The sequence below is a fragment of the Chionomys nivalis genome, chromosome 15 (genome assembly GCF_950005125.1).
Source record: "Chionomys nivalis chromosome 15, mChiNiv1.1, whole genome shotgun sequence".
In the NCBI taxonomy this organism is placed as follows: domain Eukaryota; kingdom Metazoa; phylum Chordata; class Mammalia; order Rodentia; family Cricetidae; genus Chionomys; species Chionomys nivalis.
The window spans coordinates 21,411,422-21,436,358 of record NC_080100.1 but is presented as its reverse complement, the minus strand read 5'-3'; the positions used below and the strand labels follow the sequence as shown (position 1 = coordinate 21,436,358).

General features: G+C 44.0%; 1 protein-coding gene across 1 annotated transcript; it reads right to left on the bottom strand.

The window, feature by feature from the left end:
• Positions 1–411: 411 nt before the first annotated feature.
• Positions 412–17,053, bottom strand: Tars1 (threonyl-tRNA synthetase 1). Its single transcript, XM_057790012.1, has 19 exons — positions 16,898–17,053; positions 14,967–15,047; positions 13,518–13,708; positions 12,300–12,423; positions 11,994–12,115; positions 11,446–11,563; positions 11,200–11,264; positions 11,043–11,121; positions 10,193–10,339; positions 9,220–9,318; positions 7,712–7,878; positions 6,115–6,277; positions 5,893–6,030; positions 5,498–5,575; positions 5,278–5,378; positions 5,087–5,191; positions 3,941–4,013; positions 1,892–2,006; positions 412–1,011 (listed from the first exon to the last, which is right to left on the bottom strand). Exons 1-19 carry the CDS (start codon positions 16,949–16,951, stop codon positions 863–865), a joined length of 2,169 nt encoding a protein of 722 aa, XP_057645995.1. The 5' UTR covers positions 16,952–17,053; the 3' UTR covers positions 412–862.
• Between the last annotated feature and the right edge of the window lie 7,884 nt (positions 17,054–24,937).

The following is a 24,937-nucleotide window of genomic DNA, read 5'->3' as shown; positions in this document are numbered from 1 at the left end:
GAAATAAAAATTTTAAAATGTCTACATAGGGGCTTCTACTTTTATCTCACTGGTCAGATCTATCTCCAGAGTGCTCCTGGGCACACCAGCTCTCTAGTTATTTCTCAGCTACGTCAAAGCTCTCTACCCAGAAAGAAATAAGTGTCATCGCAAACAGAACTGCTCACTTCATCCCGGCTGGGATCAAGTGACCTGTGACCTGCCCTCCCACACGTCCTCAGAGTCACTCCAGCACTGCCTGCTGGACACCGAGATACACAATCTGACCCAGGTGCTTCCACAGAAACACGAGGATTGCCAGGTCTTGATATCTGTAGTAGGAAATTTTAACTCCATAATTAAATCCTGGCTGTTCTTTAAGCATATTTTTTTTTTTTAAGATTTATTTATTATGTATACAACATTCTGCCTCGATGTATGCCCGCACGCCAGAGGAGGGCGCCAGATCTCAGTACAGATGGTTGTGAGCCACCATGTGGTTGCTGGGAATTGAACTCAGGACCTCTGGAAGAGCAGCCAGTGCTCTTAACCTCTGAGCCATCTCTCCAGCTCCCTTTAAGCATATTTTTAAAATTTTTATTTTTTAATTGATTCAATTCATACAAATAAGCCTGTTAAATTGAAACATGTCCCCCCCATTTTTCCATTGCTGAGACATTTAATGAATAAAATAGTTTTAATGATTCTTTTATTGATGCCCATCTAACACATTCTCTAAGACTTGTCCAGATCAAAATGACTGATTCATGCAGACTGCAGAACTATTCCATGTTCATGATAAACCCACGTTTCCTAGTGTACAAGGTTACGAGACGGAGCATTGGTCCTCCTTGAGGCTGAGCCAGTGCCGGCCATGTTCCTGTTAAAATTCCTCCTCTGCCTGCTTGCTGCGGGACCGCTTGAGCTGCTGCAGCCGCTCCACGGTCTCCTCGACAGTGCGCTCCCCGTGGACCTTGTTGTCTCTGGTGCGGATGTTCACCGTGCCACTGGCTTTCTCCTTTTCACCAACAACTAGAACATAAGACACAAGACTCTGGGATTTGTCCTGGACAGCAGAAATCATCTTGTAACTGAAGATAGACTCAGATGGGCAGGTGACCATGTCCATTAGGGCTATAAAATACACTCAGATGGGCAGGTGACAATGTACATTACCATGTACATTAGGGTTATAAAAATTTGTAGTTAAAAAAGGACCTACAAATGTTTAAGTTCCTAAAACTTTCATCTTGAGTCACTAATCCAGAGAACTTAATAAAAAAAGGATATAACGGCAATTCCATGAAGGCAGACATTCTGTAAACAACCCTTTGGCAGTTTTCTAATCCTTAAACTTCCTTGCTAGCGAACAGAGCACACTGAACATTGAGAATCATGCTTACAGGAGCCTAGCACATGCTGGGTCCAATTCCCAGAACCACAAAAAAGTAAGAAAAACCAAAGAGGGAAGTGTGGGGTTTGAATGAGAATGTGTTTGAATGCATGCTTCCCAGTTAGTGAAACTTTGGGAAGGCTTAGGAGGTGTGGACTTGGAGGTGTATCACCAGGGGTTGCCTCTGAGCTTTGAAAAGTCCACCCCAGGCCCAGTCTCTCTCCCTCCTTCCCTCCCTCCCCCTGGGCCTGTGGGTCAGGCGCAGACTCTGAGCTGTCGCCCCAGCCTTGCCTGCCTAACTGCTGCTCCTTGCCATGATGGTCATGGACCCACCCTCTGAACTGTAAGCCCCCAATTAACGGCTTTCTTTTCTGAGTTGCCCTGGTCATGGCACCTCCTCACACTAACAGAACAGTGACTACGGCAGGAAGTGAAGTCATGCATAACCAAGATTCACTGAGTTCAAGTCTCGAGATCTCAGTGGCTTTCCCTGCACGATGGGGAACCTTCGCTTCTTACCCAGGATGAAGTTATACTGTGCCAGCTGGGCATTTCTGATCTTCTTATTCAAGGTGCAGCCTGGATCCAGGTCCGTGTCCGCCATGAACTTGGCATCATGGAATTGTTGCCGTACCTAGTAACAATTCGGAGTCAAAATGAGAATCAGTTTATTTTGTTACAGAATTTAACATATTTCATGAATTTAATTATGCAAGGAAATGCTAATATAAATACTGAAGTTGATAATACAAAACTATGACTTGATTTGCATTTTGGAGCTGGGGGTGTAACACAGCTGTAGTGCTCAACACGCATGAGTTTGATCCCCAGCACTCAAACAAAAAGGGACATTTCCTCTTATAAAATAAATATTTTAGAAAACCTGCAAAGGTCAGCACTCACAAAAGTCAAATTAATCAGCTTTTTAAAGAAATAAAACATAAAGAACCCCCTTACGATCACACCAAGTTTCTGATATAAGTGCAAGGAAATCAGCTGTGCACACAAAACCACCATGTACAAGAAAAGCGCTGCTGAACGGCTGATCTAATGTCCACTTGCTTCTTAAACAGACTTATGATCCGAATACACAGCCTCGTGCAGTGGTGCACACCTTTAATCCCAGCACTCAGGAGGCAGAGGCAGGTGAGTCTCTGAGTTCGAGGCCAGCCTGGTCTACAAAGCTAGTCCCTGGACAGTCAGAGCTACCTAACAGTGAGAATTTATCTAAAACAAACAAACAAAGAAAAGAGCTCAGAGTATAATTTTGATACTCTAGGTAGAATAAACATCATTGTTTTGCGGGGAGAGGTTTCAAGACAGGGTTTCTCTGTGTACACCCCTGGCTGTCCTGAACTCACTCTGTAGACTAAGCTGGTCTCAAACTCAGAGATCTGCCTGCTCTGCCCTAGGATTAAAGGTGTGTGCCACCACTGCCCAGCTCAACACCTAATTCAATGTCAACAATGCTGCTCACTGCCCAAACTTTTTATGTAAACATTTCACTATTATTATTCTATGTCTAGTCATGCACACACATGGAGACCACAGGGCAATTGCAGGAGTCAGTGAGGGGTTCCAGGGACTGAACTCAGGTCATCAGGCTAGGTGGCAAGTGTCTTTATCTGCTGAGCCACCTTGCTGGCTGCTTCCACCTTGTCTTGAGACAGGGTCTGTCTTGTTTCTGACAGGCTGTGTCCTCTAGACTACGCCGTCTCTACTTTCCATCTCACTATGGGAGTGCTGGGATTACATATGTATGCATCTGGCTTTTTCACGTGGGTTCCAAGGATCAAGTTCGTATTGTTAAGCTTGTTCAGCAAGTACTTTAACCCATTGAGTCTTCCTGCCACGGCTTACCCACCCCTACTGTTTTTAAGACAGTTTCCTTCTATCATCCAGGCTGACCTCAAACCTCTGCACTCCTGTTTCACCCACCCAGCTACTGGGATGCAGGCTCACCACCACACCCAGCCTTCTTCCTGACTGACTGCTAAGCATGTACAGTCTTTAGCATGGAGAAATCACTACAGCAGAACAGACTGTTCTTTCAGGTGCAAAGTTCACAGGACTGATCACATGTTTGCTAGAGGGGCAGACACTGCCTTGCCACCGTGAGATGAAAAGAATTTCAAGCCACTGAGGAAAGTTGCATCAGCAAATGAACAAATCAGCAAGTATCAGGCACCTCAGTGGGACACGCAATTCTAATGTAATAATACAGCTTACGCTGTGTTTGCTAATTCATTCTTTATAACATCACACTAAAATACAGCTGAAACACTAAGTGAATACACATGGTAACGGAGCCATTAAGAGAAAGCTCTAAAGGACAACCTCTCTGATGTAGCGAGCCCTCGATCCGACAAGAATATACAGCCACCAACCTGAAAGCTTAAAGGCACAGTCACCGGGATGGGTGTGCTGGCGCATGCTGGCAACCCAACCACTCAGGGACTAGGGCAGGAAGCTGAGACCCAGGCCATCGGGGACTATACAATAAGATTCCCAAGGCAAAAATCTTACAAACAGCCTTAGAGGTAAAGCAAACCCCTACTTAAGGATTACCTTCTGGGCATATTCATCACATGTTGGCCCCACGGGAACAACCATGACCTGGCGAGGAGAGAGCCAGAAAGGCCTGCAGAAGAAACGACAGCAGTGAGTGTAGACTTGGGCACTACAAGTGCAAGAAGGAAAGAGCGCTCAGCCTGCAGCATCTTTTCCCGAAGCATGCAAACGTGACTTTCAGGCCTTTAAAACTTGGCTTTTGAAAGCAAACTATTAAAGATGAGGGAAGATGGCCTGGAAGGAGATCCAGCCTTCAGCGTAGATCTGTAACAGGGTTCGTGCTGGTAAAGTAGACAGTAAAACAGACTGGTAACAGGAACAGCCTCATCCCCCGAATCGGGAACCACACTCCTGAGAGCCCAGCAGCTGGTTTGCTTCCTCAGGGATTAAGGCTGGAGCGGGCAATGATTCACATAAAATGTGGGCTTTTCCCAATTTAGCCTGAGTTTGTCTTAAAAAATACGCATACAGAGAATGTGTACAAGAGACCTATTTGATTTTATGTACTTTAAAACATGAGAAGCATGAAAAACTTACTTACTTAAATGACAGTAACGCATAACATAACTTTACCAAAGTTTTAACCCTATACTGTTCACATGGAAGACGCTACCATGGGTGCTGCTAACCCTGGCCGCCTTTTAGCGGCTCTCCGGGTTTAGATGAAGCCACTGGGCACTGTCATGTGGTTCAGCATGTTTTATTTACTTCTTTTTCAATAAAAAAACTGCTTGGCTTCTTAAATATGGCAAAATACTTGCTTACTCTGATCAGAAGAACTGAACAAGATAATTCAAAAACCTACCCATTCATTCAGGTAAACACCACAAAGCGAGGAGAAGCAATCAAAAACAAATCATGTATGGATCTTACTGAGTCCTCTGTAAGAACAGCCAGTGCTCTTAACTGCTAAGCCATCTCTCCACCCCTTATGTAATATTCAACAAATCGAGTTTTGAAACAAAAAGATAATTCTAATGACAAGTATTGCAGGGAACGTGTATGCTGAGGATTAACGTGGGTCCCAATCAGAACTTCCACCCTTCTAGCCCCACAAGTACTCATCCTAAAACCCGGGGGCTCCCTCTAGTGCGCTCTCGTCACTGGCCTCCTTCCCCATGGGAACAAACAGAAGGGCCTCACCATTTGCCCCCGTAGTTTTCTGTCAGGATGGCGATCATCCTTTCTACCGACCCCAGGATGGCTCGGTGAACGATCACGGGCCTTGTCTTGTCATCACCGTCGTGGCTACGGAAAAGAGGGATTTGCTGTATCTTATTATTTATGTTGTCCTCTGTACAGCCTGAAGCTCAGAGCAGATACCAGAAGCTCACCTTACGTAAGTAAGATTAAATCTGATGGGCAACTGAAAATCCAGCTGGATGGTCGCACACTGGTGATAGCGGCCGATCGCATCTTTGATCTGTATGTCAATCTGAAAAGCAAACATTGAGTTATAATAGAGGCTTTTAATTTTCTTTGTTTCCCATTTAAAGGGATGCTTCTTTACCCACAACTAAAATTCACACTACCTGAATATTCTAGGGGACTGACCTTTGGACCATAGAAAGCTCCGTCACCAGGATTCAGCTCCCACTTCTCGCCAAACTCATTCAAACTGTTTTCAAGTTGCTACAAAGCAGAAACAATCTGACATTTTATTCATCCGCAATGTTCCTTCCACTCAATTTAGATGTAAAAGTCTCCAGGCTGCTTTCCTGACCCTGCTGTCTGCTGTGTAACTGTATCGGCTAAGGGCATCCTCCTAATGAACCAAAGGCCCCTTTAAAGCTACGCCGTAGTAACTGACTGAGTATGAAAACATCCAGCAACTCTGAAGCACCTGAAGACCATCCAGAAAAAAAATCAGCCCACTTAAACACCAGAAACACTGCCATTTTCTTTTGCTTATAGCCACTTAAGACTTGCTGGGGGGAAAAATCACTTACTTTCTCGGCTTGGTTCCATATTTCAATATCTCCAAGGAATTTTTCTGGGCGAGTAGAAAGATTCAATTTAAATGAAAATCCAAAGACATTATATACTGTGCGAAGAAAATCCAAACAACCTTTGATTTCATCCTCAATCTTAAGGAAGAAAAAAAAGCAGTTATTTTTCTCACTGTTAAATTTTTGTCTGTCAAGAGGATTTTGCCCCACAGGGCATTATACCTGGTCCATGGCACAGAATATGTGCGCATCATCCTGCTGGAATCTTCGGACCCGTGTGAGTCCCGTGAGAGCCCCAGAGAGCTCATTTCTATGAAGCACGCCAAAATCAGCCAACCGCAGAGGCAGCTCTCGCCAGGACCTTGGCCGGTGATCGAACATAAGGCTGAAGGAGAAAGCAAAGCAAAAGCCATGGATAACTGCACACGGTGAAGGACGCAGTCCTGCAGCAGAGGGGGACTAGCACTTGTGAGGCCTCGGGAGAATCACAAGCAACAACAAAGAGAACAACTTAAAATATTCACAAGAAAAAAAACTTGCTCAAATATCATTTAGTAACATGAAAGGCTATCAAAAAGTCGCTGATTCTAGTTTGCCTCAACCAATATTTTTTCAAGGCTCAAGCTTCACACGGCAACAGAAGCGCTCGCGTGGATATAAAATGACAAGTGGCTTACAGTGCAATTAACTGTGGCTAAGAGAGAATAAAGCGAAAAGTCCCAGGGCTTTAGGCCAAATCCTCGTGCTCAGCATTTCCATTAATATGAACACTACATTCAAATAATGCAAAGGTTTAATGAAAGGCTCATGATGAAGAAATATTTTTAGTCGCATACAAATTACTTCTACACTGGAAATCAGGACCAGACCTGCTCTAGTCAAACAAAGTGCTTCAGAAACTGAACACTGCATCTCTGATGTGTAAGGCCCCGTTTCTGAAAGGTGTCACCCTCAGCGGCTCTGCCTGAACCCCTTCCTCCGGAGCTGCACACATGGACTATCTACATGTGTGCCACTCTCTTGGGCCTCCCAGGAGTCATTCTTCATCCCCCTTTCACAATTCGAGGCAGAGGCACAGAGAAGGATTTCCCAAGGATACTCATCGGCAATGTGTTCTGCTAAAATGCATTTCTTTCCACAGGAGGAAGAAAAGGTAGGGATACTGGTCTCTCGCTCTGCCCCACATTCAGCCCCCTCTGCAGTCTTCTCTGCCTGTTTGCTGCTATAACCCCAGGACCACCCCTGAATGTCTATAAAGGGTGGGATCTAATCGGCGTGAAATGTTGTATTCCAGTCTTCTTCCAATCACTGATTTTCCTGTTGTTGTTAGCAGATGCACTGGGCTTCCTCTGACACTTTCAAACTGGGAGAGTCTCATGTTTTGTTCTTGGTCACATCCCCTCCACCCTCACCCGCCTCCCTCTGAGCAGCAGCTTTCCTCTCTGCTTCCACGGCACAGATATTCTATGATCCGTATGTTCTCCCCTGGCTCCCCTCAGACCTCTTTCCTCTCTCAGTCTCCTTTGTACACTGGCATCTGCCAAAGGCGCCACAGGAATCTGGAACAAGGACCTCTAAACAGCAATGCCATGCACAGCTGCAGGCTGGAGACGGCTCGAGGGTTAAGAGCCATGCTGCTCTTCAGAGCACTCAGATGCAGTTCCTGCACCCACAGGGGGCAGCTCATAACCACTAACCCCAGTAGCTCCAACACCTTCATCCGGGCTCTCAGGAACCCACAGACATGTGGCATAGACTCAGTGCAGACACACAGAGGTAAATTCACTAAAAAGAAAGAAAATACAAAGCTGCTCGATACCAGTGTCCGGGACAGTTCATGGGCTTCAGGGCGAACTGCTCCTTCTCCACCTCAAAGGAGAACATGTTCTCGCTATAGTGCTGCCAGTGGCCAGAGGTCATCCAGAGGCGGCTATTGAAGATGTTGGGGGTCACGACCTCCTGGAATCCTCTTCTCCTGTATTCGCTCTGTTAGAGCAGAACACACATACAGGGAAGTCAATGCTCACCTTGGTGAAGGGAGAAAAGAACTACAGAGCAACTTAACACTACTGAGTGAAACCGCAGGCACGTATATCGAGACTCAGAAGTTCCACCTGGAGGTGGTGAACCAAAACTCAGAAATACAACTGCCACGGCATGGCTAGCAGGACAGGGACACAGAACGTGTGTCACTGGGCATTGGTAAGTGCACCAGGTACTGTGGGAGGAAGAAGCTCTCCACAGCAGGCATGGACGACTACAGCACAGGACAAGTGGACACAAACTAGCCGGGAGTATGTTATCTAATACACATACACAAGACCTACATGTGAGCTGAGGGATACACAAGACCTACATGTGAGCCGAGGGACACACAAGCACAAAATACGGCAGATACATATATATGGAGGTGTAAAACACATGGGTGAGGAGCCACACCAACCACACAACAGTTTAAAGGGGTCTTTCTTAAAAATAAAACAGCATGTACTCTTTTTACAAAAACTGTGGACAAATATAGCCCAATGCAAATATGTTAAATCTGGTGGCAAGCAAACCTAACTCTTTTCTTTAAATGTATGCTTGAAATAGTTTATAATTTAAAAAGAAAACACAAATGATCCAAGAGACACAACACACTCCCCGGTGAAAGGCCACCGACCCTTCAAGCTCAGCAGCTGTTCTCTGCTTAGTGCTGAGCGGGGCTCATCTGCGTGTTTCCATGACCAAAACCAAACATTAGAATGACTCTAAATAATTTATGAGACTGTCAACATAAAAAAAGATACATTCCTGTGCATGTGTGCATGTCTATGTGAATGTGTGCCACCTGAGTGTGGGTACCTAAGGTGACCAGAAGAGGGCATCAGATCCTCTGGAGCTGGAGCTGTACATGGTTGGGAGTGGCAAGACCGGAAGCTGCTATCCAAACTCAAGTCTTCAGGTCTTCTGAAGAGCAGTAATTACCACTGAGACATCTCTCCAGACGTAACTTCTTAAAAAATTATGTTTATATGTGTTTGTGTTTATTGAGTGAATCCTATGTATATGCAGGTGCCTGCAGAGGCAGAGGCAGAGGCCAGCAGAGGGCTTCAGATCCTTTAGAGCTTAAGTGAGGCACTTGATATGGGTACTGGGGAAATGAATTTGGGTCCTTTAGAAGGGCAGCAATCACTCTAACCACTAAACATCTTTGAAGTCAGACTTCAACTTAAAAAAATAATGGATTTTTTCCCCTCCAATACAGATTTATCTTTCTTTTAGCAGACCCTAGCTAATAAAATTATCTTATATCCTAACTCTTCAGAAGAGAGTAACAAAGCTTACCCTGATAAATTCCATAAGCGTATTATAAATGTAGGCTCCTTTGGGTAGGAAAAAGCAACTTCCAGGGCTGAGTTCATGGAAGAAATATAGTTCTTGGTCCTGGGTAAAAAAGCAGAAAATTGTTTATAAATGTATAAATGATTTGGTGTTCCTCAGTTCAGAAACCTGCCACTGTGTTCCCAGCTTTAACTATGCCAATATGAAAGAAAAGAAAACGTCATTGTTTCTTGGGCACAATTTAACGGTATAGAATTGCATATGATTAACAGCTTAGCGCCAATCTGTCACCTCCCTGACAGTCGTCAGTCCAGTCAATGCTAGGAAACAGTGACATGGGATGGAAGTCCCCAGAGCGCTGAGATTTTGCTCTTTGCTTTTATATGAACAGCAAGAAAGAAAAAAGAAAAACACCCGATGATGAAAGACAGGAAAGTGGCTAAAAGCCCTTGGGGAGGAACCCGCCCATCACTGCCAGCTTCCTCATTGCAAGTCATTTATTTCCAGGAGTCAGAGGGCAGACCTAGCAGCCAAGCCAAGTAAACGTCATTCTATAGAGGAAAAAGTTTTAAAGAATCAAATGTGATTCCGACAAGAGGAGAGTCTGAGGCAGCTGGGCAGTAAGGAAAAGACAGCACAGAATCCACTGGTGACCTGCCATATCCCTGGGGAAACAGCCAAACTGATCTCTCGGACTCAGACTCTACAGTGTCACAAGGAACCCATGAGATGGGTTCCCAGTCTACTTCTGCCAGCTCTGAAGTAAGTGCTGTTTACAGGAAGCTGTGGGTCCCCAGCACTGTCCTCAGTCACAGTAACGGACTCTGAATGTTTCCAAAGGGCACTGTGGACACGACTGGCTCCCAGATCAATGAACCTGAAATCTAAGACCCTCTTCAAAACCAAACTTAGTGCTGGGCAGGCACAACTCAAATGAACTGGAGGAAAGCTCAAAACAGACAGCACTGTAACGTACCCTTCCAATTTTCCTATGATCTCGGTTCTTGGCTTCCTCTTGGAACTTCTCCCACTCTTTCAGCAGCTTGGGGTCGGGGAATGAAATGCCGTAAATCCTCTGCAGGGTTTCCATGTCTGCCTTGCCTTCCCAGTATGTGGAGGAATTCTAAAAGCAAGGACAACGATGACACAACACTTAAATCTGTAAACATTCTTCATTAATCGTGTATTATTTCTCACAGTGACCTTAAAAAGTAAATCCACACTAATTTCTTTGACAAGGAGATTCCAGACAACACAGTCCTAGTAACATCCCTACCCCAGGTGGGTGGACTCATTCATTCCACAGCAGAGTCCTCTGCTTGCTTTTCTTAAGAAGGCTCTTTCCCCGGAACACAGCCCCATGAACACTACTCCAGCACAGGGCTCCTCCCCCAAAACCACTGTCAAAGCAAAGAGGAAGCCGTGCAAGTGATGGAAGGCACCTGCAACTGACATGATTATTCCCAGGACTCGGGGACTCAATCATTCCAGCTATTTAGGCCGGGCTAAAACTGACAAGATGAGCTGTATGAAAAAGAGCCACTTGGGTGCTCATTAGCCAAACCCCAACACCGAGTCTCAAAGCTTTGGAAGCCACGGTGGCCTGTGACTGCTGGATTCTGTGACTCCTTCAAACCCCGTCCCCATATGGTAGCCCTGGTAAGGAGTACTGGGGACAAACGATACAAACAATACCCCAGTGAGTACACAGCATTGAAAACAAAAGTTGTGACCCTCCGTAGACTGATGAGAAACAAACCGTTAGGAAGGAGGCAGCGACGGAAAGGGAGGCGTAAGTACCCTCGACAATCCGCAGCAGGCTTTACCTTGTGTATTTTTAAAGTCTTGATCTTGCCAGTGTGTCTGACATGAGGACCCCGGCAGAGATCTATCAGAGGTCCACATCTAAAGACGAAGGAAAATGTAGTTTAGCAAAGGCAGAGTAACACAGCAGCTACGTTCAACAGCATTCAATATTCTCACCTATAGACAGTCGTGGTCGGAGTATTCACCTTCTCGTTCAATATCCGGCACTTGAACTTGTTGTACTGAAAATGAGAAATGAGGCGTCACCACGGCCTCTCATGTTTATCTCTAAATATGTAGCTGGAATGTGAGTCAAATCACACTTTTTAGAGCACACCAGCACTTCATGTTTTTCCAGAGGAAACTTAGGTGCACTACTTCAAGGATTGGCTGATAAAATAGAAGTGGTTAAGGCTCAGTTACCTTAAACATTTCTAGTAACGTCTCCTTTTTCACTTCCAATCTTTCGAAAGTTTGCTTCTCTTTGATGATTTTCTTACACAAAGCTTCCAGAGAAGAGAAGTCATTGCTGGACACTCCCCTGCAGGAGAAAAGAAGCCATCTTTCCATATTCCATTTGAATCAATACAGGGATTTTTTTCTCTACTACTATAAAATAGAGCCTTGCATCATATACTAGAATTTAATTTGTATTTCCATAAATTATGCTTGTAGTTTCACGGGCTTCTAACTCTGCCATTGTGGAGAGTTGTGGAGAGCTTTCTCACAAGTGACATCTCTCCAAGCTCCATCATAAGGAAAACGAGAGCCCATTTCATCTCCCAACAAGCATACTTCCACCAATCCCAGAGATTTCCCTACATGTAACTCTCATTACTTCAACTTCTGTCAGTAACTGGAACTAGCAGCGTTATACTCTGTGCTATAAATTTGTCGCCTTCATTGACAATGCTTTAAAAGTTACACCTATGTGTATACTGATTTCCCCTTCATCCAGGGTCTTAACTTACCCTTCTTCAAGGTACATATCATAATAGAACCCATTTTCTATTGGTGGGCCATAACATAAGCATCCACCATAGACTCTTTCCATGGCTTCACCCATTATGTGGGCACTGGAGTGCCAATACACCTGAAAATGTAAAGAAAAAGGGGATGGCGTTAGTCTGGGTAATCGTGAGATGTCCACAACCAGCTGTGGCCTCCAGATCACCCCTGAGAACCCTTGATCCACACAAGGACACACAGACACCCCCCTTCTGCAGCTTGTGGTCAGGCTTTACTGTAAATCCGATAAACGCTAGATGGAAACTTACTGCCTGCGCTTCCTCATCCTCAAACTTGAGAAGCTCCAGAGTGCAGTCTGTCTCCAGCGGGCGGTCCAGGTCCCAGACAACTTTGTTCACTTTCGCGACAACAGTGTTGTCGGCCAGGCCTTGACTTCAAACAGAAAACAACCCAGGTGGTTATCTGGCAAGACTAGCTATTAAAAACTACTGTTTTTTCAGAGAGAATTAAACAATGATGCAGAACAGAGGTGTCCACATTAAACACTTGCTTCTCAAGCTACCCAGGTGATGTATTAAATACAGCACAGCACCCCAAGCCATGGCTCTACAAATAGAAAATTAGCCAGTAGTATTGTTTACATATTTCAAGTCAGTCTGTGTCAAATTCAACCCTATTTTGTGAGGGCACATGAGCTTTATATTATACATTCTTCTTAGCTGTCTTCCTTTATTCCAACCATTTAAATGTAAGGCTTCTGGCTGCCATCAGAGTTTGCTGACAACTGGTCAAAGGTGTGTGACATTTGACCCTATCCAGATAAAGTGACCACCTATCAATCCGATCAAGAATAAGAAAGTTGGGACTGGAGAGATGGCAGCCAGTGCTCTTCCAGAGGACCGGGGTTCAATTCCCAGCACCCACATGGCGGCTCATAACCGCCTGTAACTCCAATTTCGGGGAATCTGACACCTTCACATAGACATGCATGCAGGCAAAACATGAGTAAAATAAATAAATACATAAATCATTAAAAAATAAGATTAATAAGATTAAGAAAGCTTTTCCTGTCACAAAGTATGTGAAAAAAATTGTTATTCATAATTTCTTCTATTCCAATAGGCTTTAAGACTATATACAGTTTTCTTGTTGAATTTATAAACACAGAATATATTTTTTCATACATAATGTACCTTTTTTTTTTTTCAATTTTCCCTGTTATGTGACCTACCTTCATAAATCAGCTCAAAACGGAGACACTTAAGTAAAAGCTGAACTCTGTCCTGGCCCTGGAGCTTTACGATCCTAACAGGAAAACAAATATGAGGCTTCCTAAGCCTTCAGACACTAACACTGAGTCTTGACTACAAAGCTCACATCCCATTGATTTTCAAAGATCGCAATAAGTAAATTAAACGACTTGAGCAAAAACGTAAGAATATTATCAGGATACACCTGGCGAGACAACAAATGAACATTTAGTTACATTATAAACCGTGGAAGGTCAAAGGAGGTGTACTGCTTACCTAATTCCACACGCAATCTGGTACGGTGTGGTTTTCCAGGACTCTGCGTCCACCTGCTTGCCATCAGGCAGAGTGACTTTAATTGGCTTGCTATCGTTTGCTGCCTTTTCAGCCAGAAGAGAATCATGCTCTGCTTTTAACTTATTATACATATCAAGGCGCGTGTTGATATATTCTGGCCAAGGATTCAACTGTAAACAAAGAAACGAAGTGGTAAGTAATCATTAATACTTGCCACACAATTCCATCCAAAGTATAAAAAGGAAAAGAGACACGCACGTAACTCTTTCCCTGAAAAATCTTAAGGTTCACTATCAGCGATTCCTCCCACAATGACACTGGCATAAAATGAGCAGGGACAGGATGAACACAGCTAACACCATCCCACATCACCTGCAAAACCTTTATGAACAGAAATGGTTCTAAGCTTAATCAGCATTATAGAAGCAGGGTCTGTGTTTTGTTTTTCTAAGACAGGTCTCACTATGTATCCTAGGTTGGTCTAGAATTCAATTCTCCTCCTCTAGCTCCGAAATGCCAGGACTAAGAAAGTGTGTTCATGGCTATTCCAGCTTTATACCCAGCTCTTTAAAGTCCATTTATTGAGTTACTTCAAAAAAGCTTAGTCTTGTGTTCCTACATTCCAGCAGCTTTCCAAGGTCTCCAATAAAACTGCAGTGACTAAATGCAAAAAAGCAAAGCACAGTTTACAGGAGTTCAAACTCAAAACCAGCAGAACAACACGCAGAACTGCCTTAAGCATCAGGAACCAAGTGCATTCTGGGATGGCTTTGAACCACCAGTTCTGTGTCACTGAGCCTAGGAACTGAATAATTCTCCAGATGTAAGTAAACCAGACCCCAGAAGCAGATCCAAGCAACAAGAAAGAAATCAAGGAACTGGATTCTGTTTGGTTCCTTATGTGCTTACGGAAACCCAGCACAGGGCCCCCACCCCTTAACACCTTGTTAAAAGAAAGAGAAGTCAGTGTCCAGTCTCGGCAGCCCAGTGACAACCGCAGCCCTTCCTCCACACTTCTATCTCTGTGATTCTGTGTAAATCCACCGCGAGGTCATCTTACAATAATACACTTGGCCCTTTGCACTGTCAACTGCCTGAAAACCCTTCTTCCCCCACGGGCTCCTTCTTAATCTTCTCCCTAGGTTTTCCAATCCATGCTACCACATCACCTGCAGTGACCATCAGAATCTTTACATAGGGGCCACCAGGCCTAACATCTGAACTCCATCCCCAGGAGGAAAAGTGGAGAAGGAATGCCTGTAAGTTGTTCTCTGGCTTCCACATGTGTGACATGCTATGGATACCCATACACACACACACACACACACACACACACACACCCTCTCCTCATCGAGGGTAAGTCTGGGACAGTTCCCTGTTCCCCATCAGCCTTTGAAACCCAAGCAATGGTGGGGTCACTTATATTACCTCTGCTCGACCTCCGTCTCCACCTCCATCTTTGTTCTTCTTCTTGCCTCCTTCCTTTCGCTTCTCCTCACTGGCATCCACCTAAAGAAGCAGAACAGAAGAGAGGTTCTCATCTTTCAGTCCTATTTGACATCTTTTCCAAAATTACAGCTAAGAAAGCTATACCTGAAAAGAATTTTTTTTTAAAGGACAATCTTATTTTGAAAGATTGGAAATTCATTCTCTGGTAAAGACAAGTTAGACAAGTTGCAATGAAAACAAGCCCTAAAAAAGTAGAAGGCCATTTATCAATGTACACGTCCTCAAAGCTCCTATAACTTTCCCTTTAGACTCGGAGCTGTATGAAACACAGAGCAACAAGAAAGAATGCAATCTATTCAATAAGAGTCACTCCGGTTTGAGTGTGTGTGAGTGTGTGGGGGGTAATTATCTCCCTACCTATCCAACGGCCCAAGGGCTACCTCCAAGGAAACTAAGTGGACTGGGTGACCACGCACTTACATTCACTTCTTCTAGACTGTTTTCCATCTTGTGAACTGGGTGTAATTATGTCCTTCACAACAACCTTGTTGTGAAGACGAAATGTAAAAGGAATAAAGGTTTGAGCCTGTGGGGCTGGGGAAAAAGGGACTTGTGGGTTAGGTCTGTATCCCAGTGAGTCAGCTTTCCACAATTTACAATACCTGATTATTACAGAGGCAACAATATCACATTTTACACTCCAAGTCGTTCATTCACCAAATCTCTATCTAATGTTTTACTAGACACCTGCTCAGGGGCTACTATCTTGGCTAACATCTAGCCTTACACAAATCTTAAGAACCCAGGAGGCCCTGACCTAACAGGGATTGGTCTAAGAGCAGGATGGAAGGACAGCCGGGAAAGAAGCAGAGGGGTAACCAAGCTGAAACGGTAAAACACAATTTTTTAAAGGAAACAACACGGAAATAAAAAGAAAATCTATGTGCAGTCAATACTCAATACCTTAAATTTGTAGTTTAGAATGTATACATAAATATTTTAGTGATCTGTCCAATCAGGATGGACACTCCTCTTGAGGAGGACCTTCGCTCCCCTGGACTATTGAAACAGCCTCCCCTCTCCTCAAACCCCAATGCCAGGTCAGTTTTGACACTACAACCCTTGCTTAAAATCCTGCATGTGGAGAACACTGATATCTTCGATTGCTGTATTTCCTGTCTCTTCCAAAACAGCTGAGACACAACTCACCCTCTCTGTACCTAGGCAGCCGTGCCCTGCCTGTGTTACCTGACCTCATTTTTTCAAAACCAATAAAACAGTCTGACAGTACCACGTTCGGTGCTTCATCTGTAACTCAACTGAGCTGATCACACAAAACTTCGATTTTCCAGTCTTGTACTCAAGGCTTTTGCCCCCCCCCCCCCCCCAGTCTTACTCCTGTTGCCATCTGTGCTGTCTGGCTAAGTGCCAAAACAAATAAATACACGGAACATTTGCTGGCTTTAAGGGGGGACCTGTGTGAAGTTACCTAGGTCGCTTCCTGCCCCAGACTAATTTCCAAGCAGTCTGTCAAATGGAGTCATCCAGCCTTCACCATTTGCTTATCATAAAGCACCCATCTTTGGCAAATTGAATCTGATCTCGGGGACTGGCTTTTCCTTCCTAAACCAGAGTTTTCTGCTCCACAAAGATTTACGATCTTCAAAGTTCTGCCATGTTCTTTCCGCCTATTTAAAAGCATAAAAATACAAGCGTGGGAGTCCAAGCCCCGCATGGTCACTGTCTAGCTCTGGGCAAGTCACTCAGTCTGAGTTCACAGATCTTTGGGACGAGGATGACCCCCGGACCCCTCCTGCCTGCTGGGACTCCCCAATACCGGCAGGTCCTTTCTACTTTCCCGCCGGGCAGAGTCGGCTCCCAGGACACGCCCAGCCACCGCGCCTGCTCACCGGCTTCTCGCCGTCCATCTTCCCCGAAGGGTTGCTGGCCTTCTCCTCCGACATGGACGGACCGCCGAGAGACAAAACCCGAGAGCTAGACCCCAGAGAAGAGCCTAATCTGGCGGAGAGCACCAGCAATTCCACACTGCGCGTGCGCCACGTGGCCTAGCCGGAACCAGCTGATGCAATGGGGCGCCAGGCCCCGTCCTGCTGCCTTGGGCGCGTGGCCAATGGGACACTCACAGAGGCGGGCTCTCCCTTTTCCCAGCCAATAGGATAGCTGGAGGAGTGACGAGCCTTTCTAGGAAATCCCTTTACTCAGTTCTAGACTTTGAAGCGAAGCGCGCAAGCGCCCTCCTGCCCGTCTGACTTTCTGTCACCTCTAGAGCCTTAGCGGCCACCGTAGCGAATACGAGCGGCTTGGACTGAGTTTCCCTGAAGTAATGGGCAAACTGGATGTGGTCTCTGGCGCTTGACTTATTTCAGATGCACTATTCGTGGCCTGTTGGGTGACAAGGACAGTCTGAAGCGGTGACTCAAGTCTTCCTCATGGGAACGGGACCGATTTGGTTTGGGGGACAAACACCATTCTTCAGTCATCCCTCAGTGCATCACGGAGCTTTTCCAAAGAAGGCACACAAATAACAGTCAACATTTTATTTCAGGAAATAACTTCTGATCCACATGAAAGTCATTTGTATCTCGGGGGGCTCGAGATTAGCTTCCCCTTATTTAAGCATCTGTACTTTATAGTTAGACCGCTTGTCCTAATAGCAACCACTACTTGGTTTGTTGTTTGTCTCGCTGTTTAATCAGGGATAGCCTCGAACTTGCAATGTAGAACTGACTGATCTGGGAGCCTACTGCGATAGCCACCCTAATTAAAGGTGTTTGCCACCATGTCCACCTTAAACCATCACCACTACATTTGGCGGAGGAGGGTACGGGGAGGCAGGGACTCACTATGTAGCCTAGCTGTCCTGGAGCTATGTAGACAAGGCTGACCTCAAACTCACAGAGATCCACTTGCCTATGACAAATACTTCCTGAATAAGTTTTCAATGAATAGCTTCTCCTTTCCAAGGAACATACTATCCTTCGTTTGTTGTAAATTTGTAAAATCCTGCATTTGTCCCTCTTCTCATTTTTCAGAAGGCTACCTTTGCCTTTTCTGAAGGTACCGGCATGCCCTGATTCTTCTCCACCTACTGGTCTCTATGAAAACCAGCTTTCAGGAAAGCCTCAGAATTTATTTTCACTAAATGAGTGACAACTAGACTTAAATATGCTGTTTCACCTAAGTCCCCAAAGCCTATGGTTAGAGTTTTCCCAATTCAGCACTATTGATATTTAGATAGTAACAAAATATGCCAATAGCCATTACCTAATGTCTCACTGGGCCAAAAGTGGCCCACAGCTGAGAATATAGTGTAAAGGACCAACTTCCAGATGTCCAGGCTTCAGGCATCATCAAAGGAAGACTGTACTAGAAATGCCCTGAGTGATTGCCAGTAAAGAAGGACCCAGTTTTCTCTGCATGGTCAGATCATTTTCTCTCCTAGCAAATGGGCCTGCACCCACTGATTCTGAGTACTTACTCGTGTACTTAGAATCACTCATAGTTATCAATGAAAATGTAAATGTTGTCCTAATCCACATACAAATACATGAGTGATTTTTTTAAAGTCTTTAATTTTTTTCTTAATTTTATGTACATTGCTGTTTTGCTGGGGACCAAAAGAGAGTGTTGGATCCCCAGGAATTAGAGTTATAGACAGTTTTGAGCTGTCGCGTAAGTGCTGGGCTTCAAACCCAGTTCCTCTCGAAGAGTAGCCAGTACTCTTAACTGCTGAACCATTGCTCCAACCACCAAATAAGTGAGTTATTAATGTTGAACTAAAACAACTACTTTAAGGAAATGAGATACTTCATTTTGCATCAAGTAGGAATGACAATGCCCCAAGAAAGGAGATGCAAGTTACACCTAATGAAATGTCCTACCATGGGAAAGTTACATGAATTTTATTTTTATTTCATGTTGGGGATCAAGCCTGGGGACCTATGTGTGTTAGGTAAGCAAAGGAAGTCATGAACAATCTCTATTCCTAGCTGCTCAGGGGAATCACCAGGTAGACAGGCTGCAGCAAGGTAGGGGATTGGTAGGGTTTACACGATTCCTTTTAGGGTTTGTGAGCGATAATTATCAAACTTAGAGACAGATTCCAACAATGTTATCCAAAAGTCATAAAAATGTCAGGTCAGATGCAAAACTGGCTGCTAAAAAGGGACTAAATATACCCCAAGATAACTTTAGCTTTGACCTATAAAATTGTGACATTCTACTTAGGTCACAACAGTCTGGCAGGTCTTTATTAAGAGGTACTCTCTTCAGAGAGCTCATTTCATTTCTATATTTGAAAATCCTATATTCATGTGTTTTTATTTTAAATTGAAAACAGTTTTTTCATATGATATATTCTAATTATGGTTTCCACTTCCCCAATTCTACTCAGGGCCTTTCTCACTTACCCAAATCCACATCCTTTTCTTGTTCTCTCTCATTAGAAAATAGATCTGTTAAAAAAAGAAAGAAATAGAAAAAAAACCCAATAAGCTAAAAGAAAACAAGCCAGGTAGTGGTGGCACATGCCTTTAATCCCAGCTCTCGGGAGGCAGAGGAAAGAGGATCTCTGTGAGTTTGAGGTCAGCCTGGTCTATAAGAGCTAGCTCCAGGACAGTCTTCAAAGCTACACAGAAAAACCCTGTCTTGAAAAATCACAAAAAAAAGAAAGAAAGAAAAGAAAACAAACCCAAATAGACAAAACAAAAAAAAGAAGAGCCAATTAAAAGCTCAAGGAACACACATAGATGCAGAGACACACACACTGGCATGGATGGCAAGCACAGACATAAATCCCCTAAAAATCCAAAATTAAAATCATAAAATACAAGCAAATGACTGTAAGGGTAAGAAAAGGGGGCATGAGGTGGGAAATGCCCAGTCAAAGAACTATGAAACAAAACAAACAATCAAAAACCAACCAAAGAAACCCAACAATGTCATTGAGCTCATTTTGTGTTGGCCATCTACTGCTGGGCATGGGACTTAAGGGTGGATTGCATACACGGCGAGACTTCATTGGAGAAAACTAGTTTCTCATTTGTGAGTGGGGATCAATTGGAGATAGCTTCTGGGTTAGGAATGGGGACTTGTGTCCACTTTTCCTTTCAGCTCTAGGACCACATCTGGCACAGACCCGTACAGGCCCTGTGCACATTGCTGCAGATTCTGTGAGTTCACGTGTGCACCAATCCTGCTGTGTTTAGAAATGCCTCGTTTCCTTGATGTTCTCCTTCTGCTCTAGCCCTTATATTCTTTCTGTCTTGTTGACAGGGGTTTCTATCCCACAGGTCCTATAGCCGTTCCATCCCAAGGAAACACACAGAGTTCTACATGAATCATAAATTGGTTTGCCTATTAGCTCAGGCTTCTGATTAACTAATTCCTATATCTTAAATTAGCCCATAATTCTTGTCTGTGTTAGCTATGTATCTTGGTACCTTTTATCAGTGAGGCCTTCTCATCTTGCTTCCTCTGTGTCTGGGTGATTATTCCAGACTGACCCTTTCCTCTTCCCAGAATTCTTTTGTTCTTGTTGCCTTGCCTATACTTCCTGCCTGGTCGCCCACCTGGCTACTGGCCAATCAGCATTTTATTAAAACAATATAAGAGACAAATCTTTGCAAAGTACAAGACCATTGTCCCACAGCACTGTCTCCACTTCTATGGGGCTCCCTGAGCCACGAAGGGAGGGAACTGATGCAGACATCCCATTTAGGAATGAGTGTTCCAAGGTCTCTCACCCTCTGCACCTCATCCAGTTGTGAGTCTCTGAATTTGCTCTCCTCTGCTGCAGGAGAAAGTTTCTCTGAAGATGGCTGAGCAAGACATTGATTTATGAGTATAACAGAATGTTGCAAGGAGTCACTCTGTAGGTACATTCCGTTAGTAGAACAGCAGGATTTGGTTTGGCCCTAGGTCCCTGGCCTATCTAGTCTCAGGTGCTTGGTCACCGGAACAATGTCAGGGATGGGTTCTATCTCATAGAGTGGGCCTTATATCCTATCAGATATTGATTAATCCCCAAAGCTTTGTGCCACTATTGCACTGGAACACCTTGCATGCAGGTCACCATTGTAAATCTGTGTTCTGTTCAGAAAGTCCTTTCTTGTACCAGTAAGTTCAAGATTACTGCCCACTTTCTCTTCTATCATATTTAGTGTATCTGGCCTTTTTTGAGGCCTTTGATCACTTGGAATGAGTTTTGTGCATGGTGATAAATATGGAACTATTTGCATTTTTCTACATAGAGTTATCCAATTTGACTAGCACCATTTGTTGAAGATGCTATCTTTCTTCTAGTGTGTACATCTGATTTCTTTATTTAAAAAAATCTGGTGTACATTGTTGTGTAGATTTATGTCTGGTGTCTAGGCATCTGAGTTTGGGGTGATTGTAACTCTTGGTGTTGATATCTGGTCTTTTCTTTGCAGGGTGGGTTCTCCAGTCCTTGGTTTCTGTTGTCCTCGCTGGATCTTAGGAGAGTGTGGTGGTTGCGGGTTACCTGGTAGGGATTGCCTCTGAGTCCTCGCCAAGTGTGACCACTGGAGATCCCAGGTAGAACTTGTTTCTAGTTATCGGGAGCTGATGCTTAGGAATAGAGATTGAGCTAGAAAGCAGGAGGGTTAGAGGTTACATGAGGGCAGAAAACTGAGTCTTCCAGGAGTACCTGATTCCCTGGCTAGCGTGACCTGAGGGTTTTGTTGAGACAGTGTCTGGCCTGTAGGAAGTTGAGATAAAGGGTGAGAAAGAAGGCTCTGGAAGAGGAACTGCTTAGATCCCTGGGAGTGGGCACAGAGAGTAAGGAGAGGAGGCCGCAGGTGGTCTGCTACAAAAATAGGCTTAAGGGAGAGTTCCTACAAGGCTGGATGATTGACGCAAACTTTGGTGATATCAGAACACTGGAATGCTGCAAGACCAGAGCTGAATTTTCTTGGGCTATCTTTAGCTTCTGGATAACCATTTGTTGAGCAATTATCTGTTTGTCCTGTATGTCCTTGTGACTTTCGGGTAAAATGGTTTGTTTGTTTGTCTGTCTATCTGTTTTTGCAATGTACAAACAGACTCAGCCCAAAACTGAAGAATGCCATTAGATGCCATCTGGGTCTGCAATAGAGATTTAAGCAGTTTGGCAGTGTCCAGTCTAACTGATGCTTCCACCAACACATATTAAAGTATTTTGATTTATGAGTTTCTTTGTTCTTTTATAAAAATCTTCATGAAACTGTCCTCTTAAGAACTTCAAAACATGATATTTAGGGTATCCTTCATCTTTGTTTCTGAGCCACAGTCACACATTCAGAATAAATTTTATTCCTTTTGAGATAGGAGCTGTGTTTGTGAACATATAATGCATATATCAGACATATATAATCATGTGCACTTATATATTATGTATGCATATATAGTTAGAAGTTTACACTAATGTAATATATCATGTATTACATGCAATATATGACATACATGGAGAGAGATTAATATAAGGAATTGGTGTAGCAAACATTCTTGTCAGACTCACTTTGGACCACCAGCCTGAAGTAATGCCCCAGAGACATTATTAATTATGAAAGTTTGGCCTTAGTTTAGGCTTTTCCCCAGCTAGATTTTATAATTTAATTAATTCATAATTTTTTAATCAGTGTTCTGCCATGTGGCTTGGTTTCATCTGACTTGCTCTGAGTCTGCTGGAGAAATTGTGTGCATGGATTCCTCCTTCAAGTTTCTCTCTCTCTGCCTGGAAGTCATGCCTATACCTCCCGCCTAGCGATTGGCCATTCAGCTTTTTATTACACCAATCACAGCAATACATCTTCACAAATATCCTACAACAAATTGGCTCACGTAACTATGTAGTTGAATAAGTTGGAGGCATGGGAACTCATGCTATAAGTGCAAATACAGAAGCCAGGAGGCTGAAGACCCAAGAAACACTTCACTTGTGGTTCAAAACTGGAGGTTGGGAAAGGCAGATGTCAAGGCTCACTCAGACAGAAGTTCCTTCTCATTCAGCCTTTTTTTCCACTAGGGATCTTCCATTGATTGGATGAAGCCCATCCACACTAGGGGAGGCAATTTCCATTCCTGCTGTCATCTAGAATCAAGCACACCCTGAAAAATGGTTGATAAAATTTCGGAGAATTTATGGCACAGTTGAAGGCTCCCAGGCCTGAATATGGCAAATAGACCTAAGCGTGGCAAACATGGCACCAAGAGGTTTTGCCTTTTGCCCTTCTGCCCCTTGAATTCCTAAAACTAACCCCCAAGGTCTATTCCCTTATTTGGCCACTTCCTGAGACTGATCACAAAGGTCCAACTATCAAAACATCAAGATCCAGCAATCAAAATTAATTATTTTGAATAACCTAATTGAAATACCCAATCATAACTTTCCAACATGTCCTGGCTCACTTTAATACAGACTTCCCCCTTTTCCCTCTTTCTTTTGCAAAAACTATTTGCAGCTGTTTCTGCCTGGGTTCGATTCACCCACCTTGTCTCTCTGCCTTAACAAAGGATCTTTTTGCATTAAGTTTGCACTTGGAATCTGTGTTTGGGTGTGGTCTGTGCCTAATCTGGGGTCCAGAGAGGAGCACCCCCATAGTACGGGGGGGGGGTCCCTTCCCTAGTCAAACGGACACATGAATTAACCTTCACCCCACCCCTCTCAGCTATGCTGACTTTGGATTACCTTTAATTATTGTATCCTTGAGAACTAATCTTGGCAGAGTTGACCGTGGGACTACGGTGGAGACAATGATGATGATCCAGGATGCCGGTTGTTGGTGAAATTTGTTAATGGAGGCAAATTAAAGGTCAAGTGGAGCCCTCTGCTGGTGAAATTTACCCTGACCCCAACAACACTAGTGGGTTGCTGCTTTCTCCCCCTTCCCTGCCTCGCCCCCCCACCAATTAACGCCTAGGCAAAGAGTTAAACGGCACACAGAAATCCAATTCATAAAATATAACAGGCAAAGCCTTACTTGGCATAGGAAAGGGGTTTCTAAATAAAATATATTAAGGTAGATGTCTAGGCTTTTTTTTTTCTTATCATTAATGAAAATGATCACTTTAGCAACCTGATTTCCTCTTTCTTCCTGTGCTACCTTCTATGTAGTTCAGGGTGAAGGGGTTGACAAGTCCTTTCTGGAAGGGATAAATATTGTAAAGTTCCAGGATAGCACAGACTACTGTAAGTACTCAGCTGCTGCAGTGCACAGGCAGCTATAACCAGGAAAGTACAATGACTATAATAATACTCCAGTAATACTTCATTTAAAAAAAAAAACAAGTAGTTGGTCTCTGTGTGTCTTCTCTCCCCCCCCCCCCCAAGTGTGGGGTTATGGGTCGTTCTCGACCCACAAAGAGCGTAGTCACCTGAGCGACTATACTTCGGTAGCTGGCACTTTGTGTTTTGCCTTGCAAAGAAAGAGAAAGTCACAGTAGAATTTCACATCCCAAACATTTGAAGTCCCAGACTCAGAAGTGGCACTTACTCACTGTGTGCCTCCTTTGTCAACTTTGGTTGCTAATGGGACTTAGGAACATAATCTTTACCCAGAGGTCACATAACTTCCCTGATTGCTGCCATTTTAGTGGATCAAATTTGGGGGAAACTATGAGCTACTGGCTGAAGGGGAGCGATCATGGCAGGGACTCTGCCGGTTGTTTGATTCTCCATTTAATCGAGACACTCCTTGTCTTTATTCTGGATAGTTAGGTAGAGCTGTGGCTTTAAATCAACAAATATTTGCTAATACTTTGTCCCAGGCTTCTCTGTAATTTCTGCTTTAAGGGAGCTCACAGTATACTTACAGTAAAAATATCACAACACAGAATGTAGCAAAACACATTCAGTTACTGAGCAAGGAACTGTATTTTATAAGCTATCAGAAGAATTCAAGAATAACTCAGGGATCACATTTGTGCTT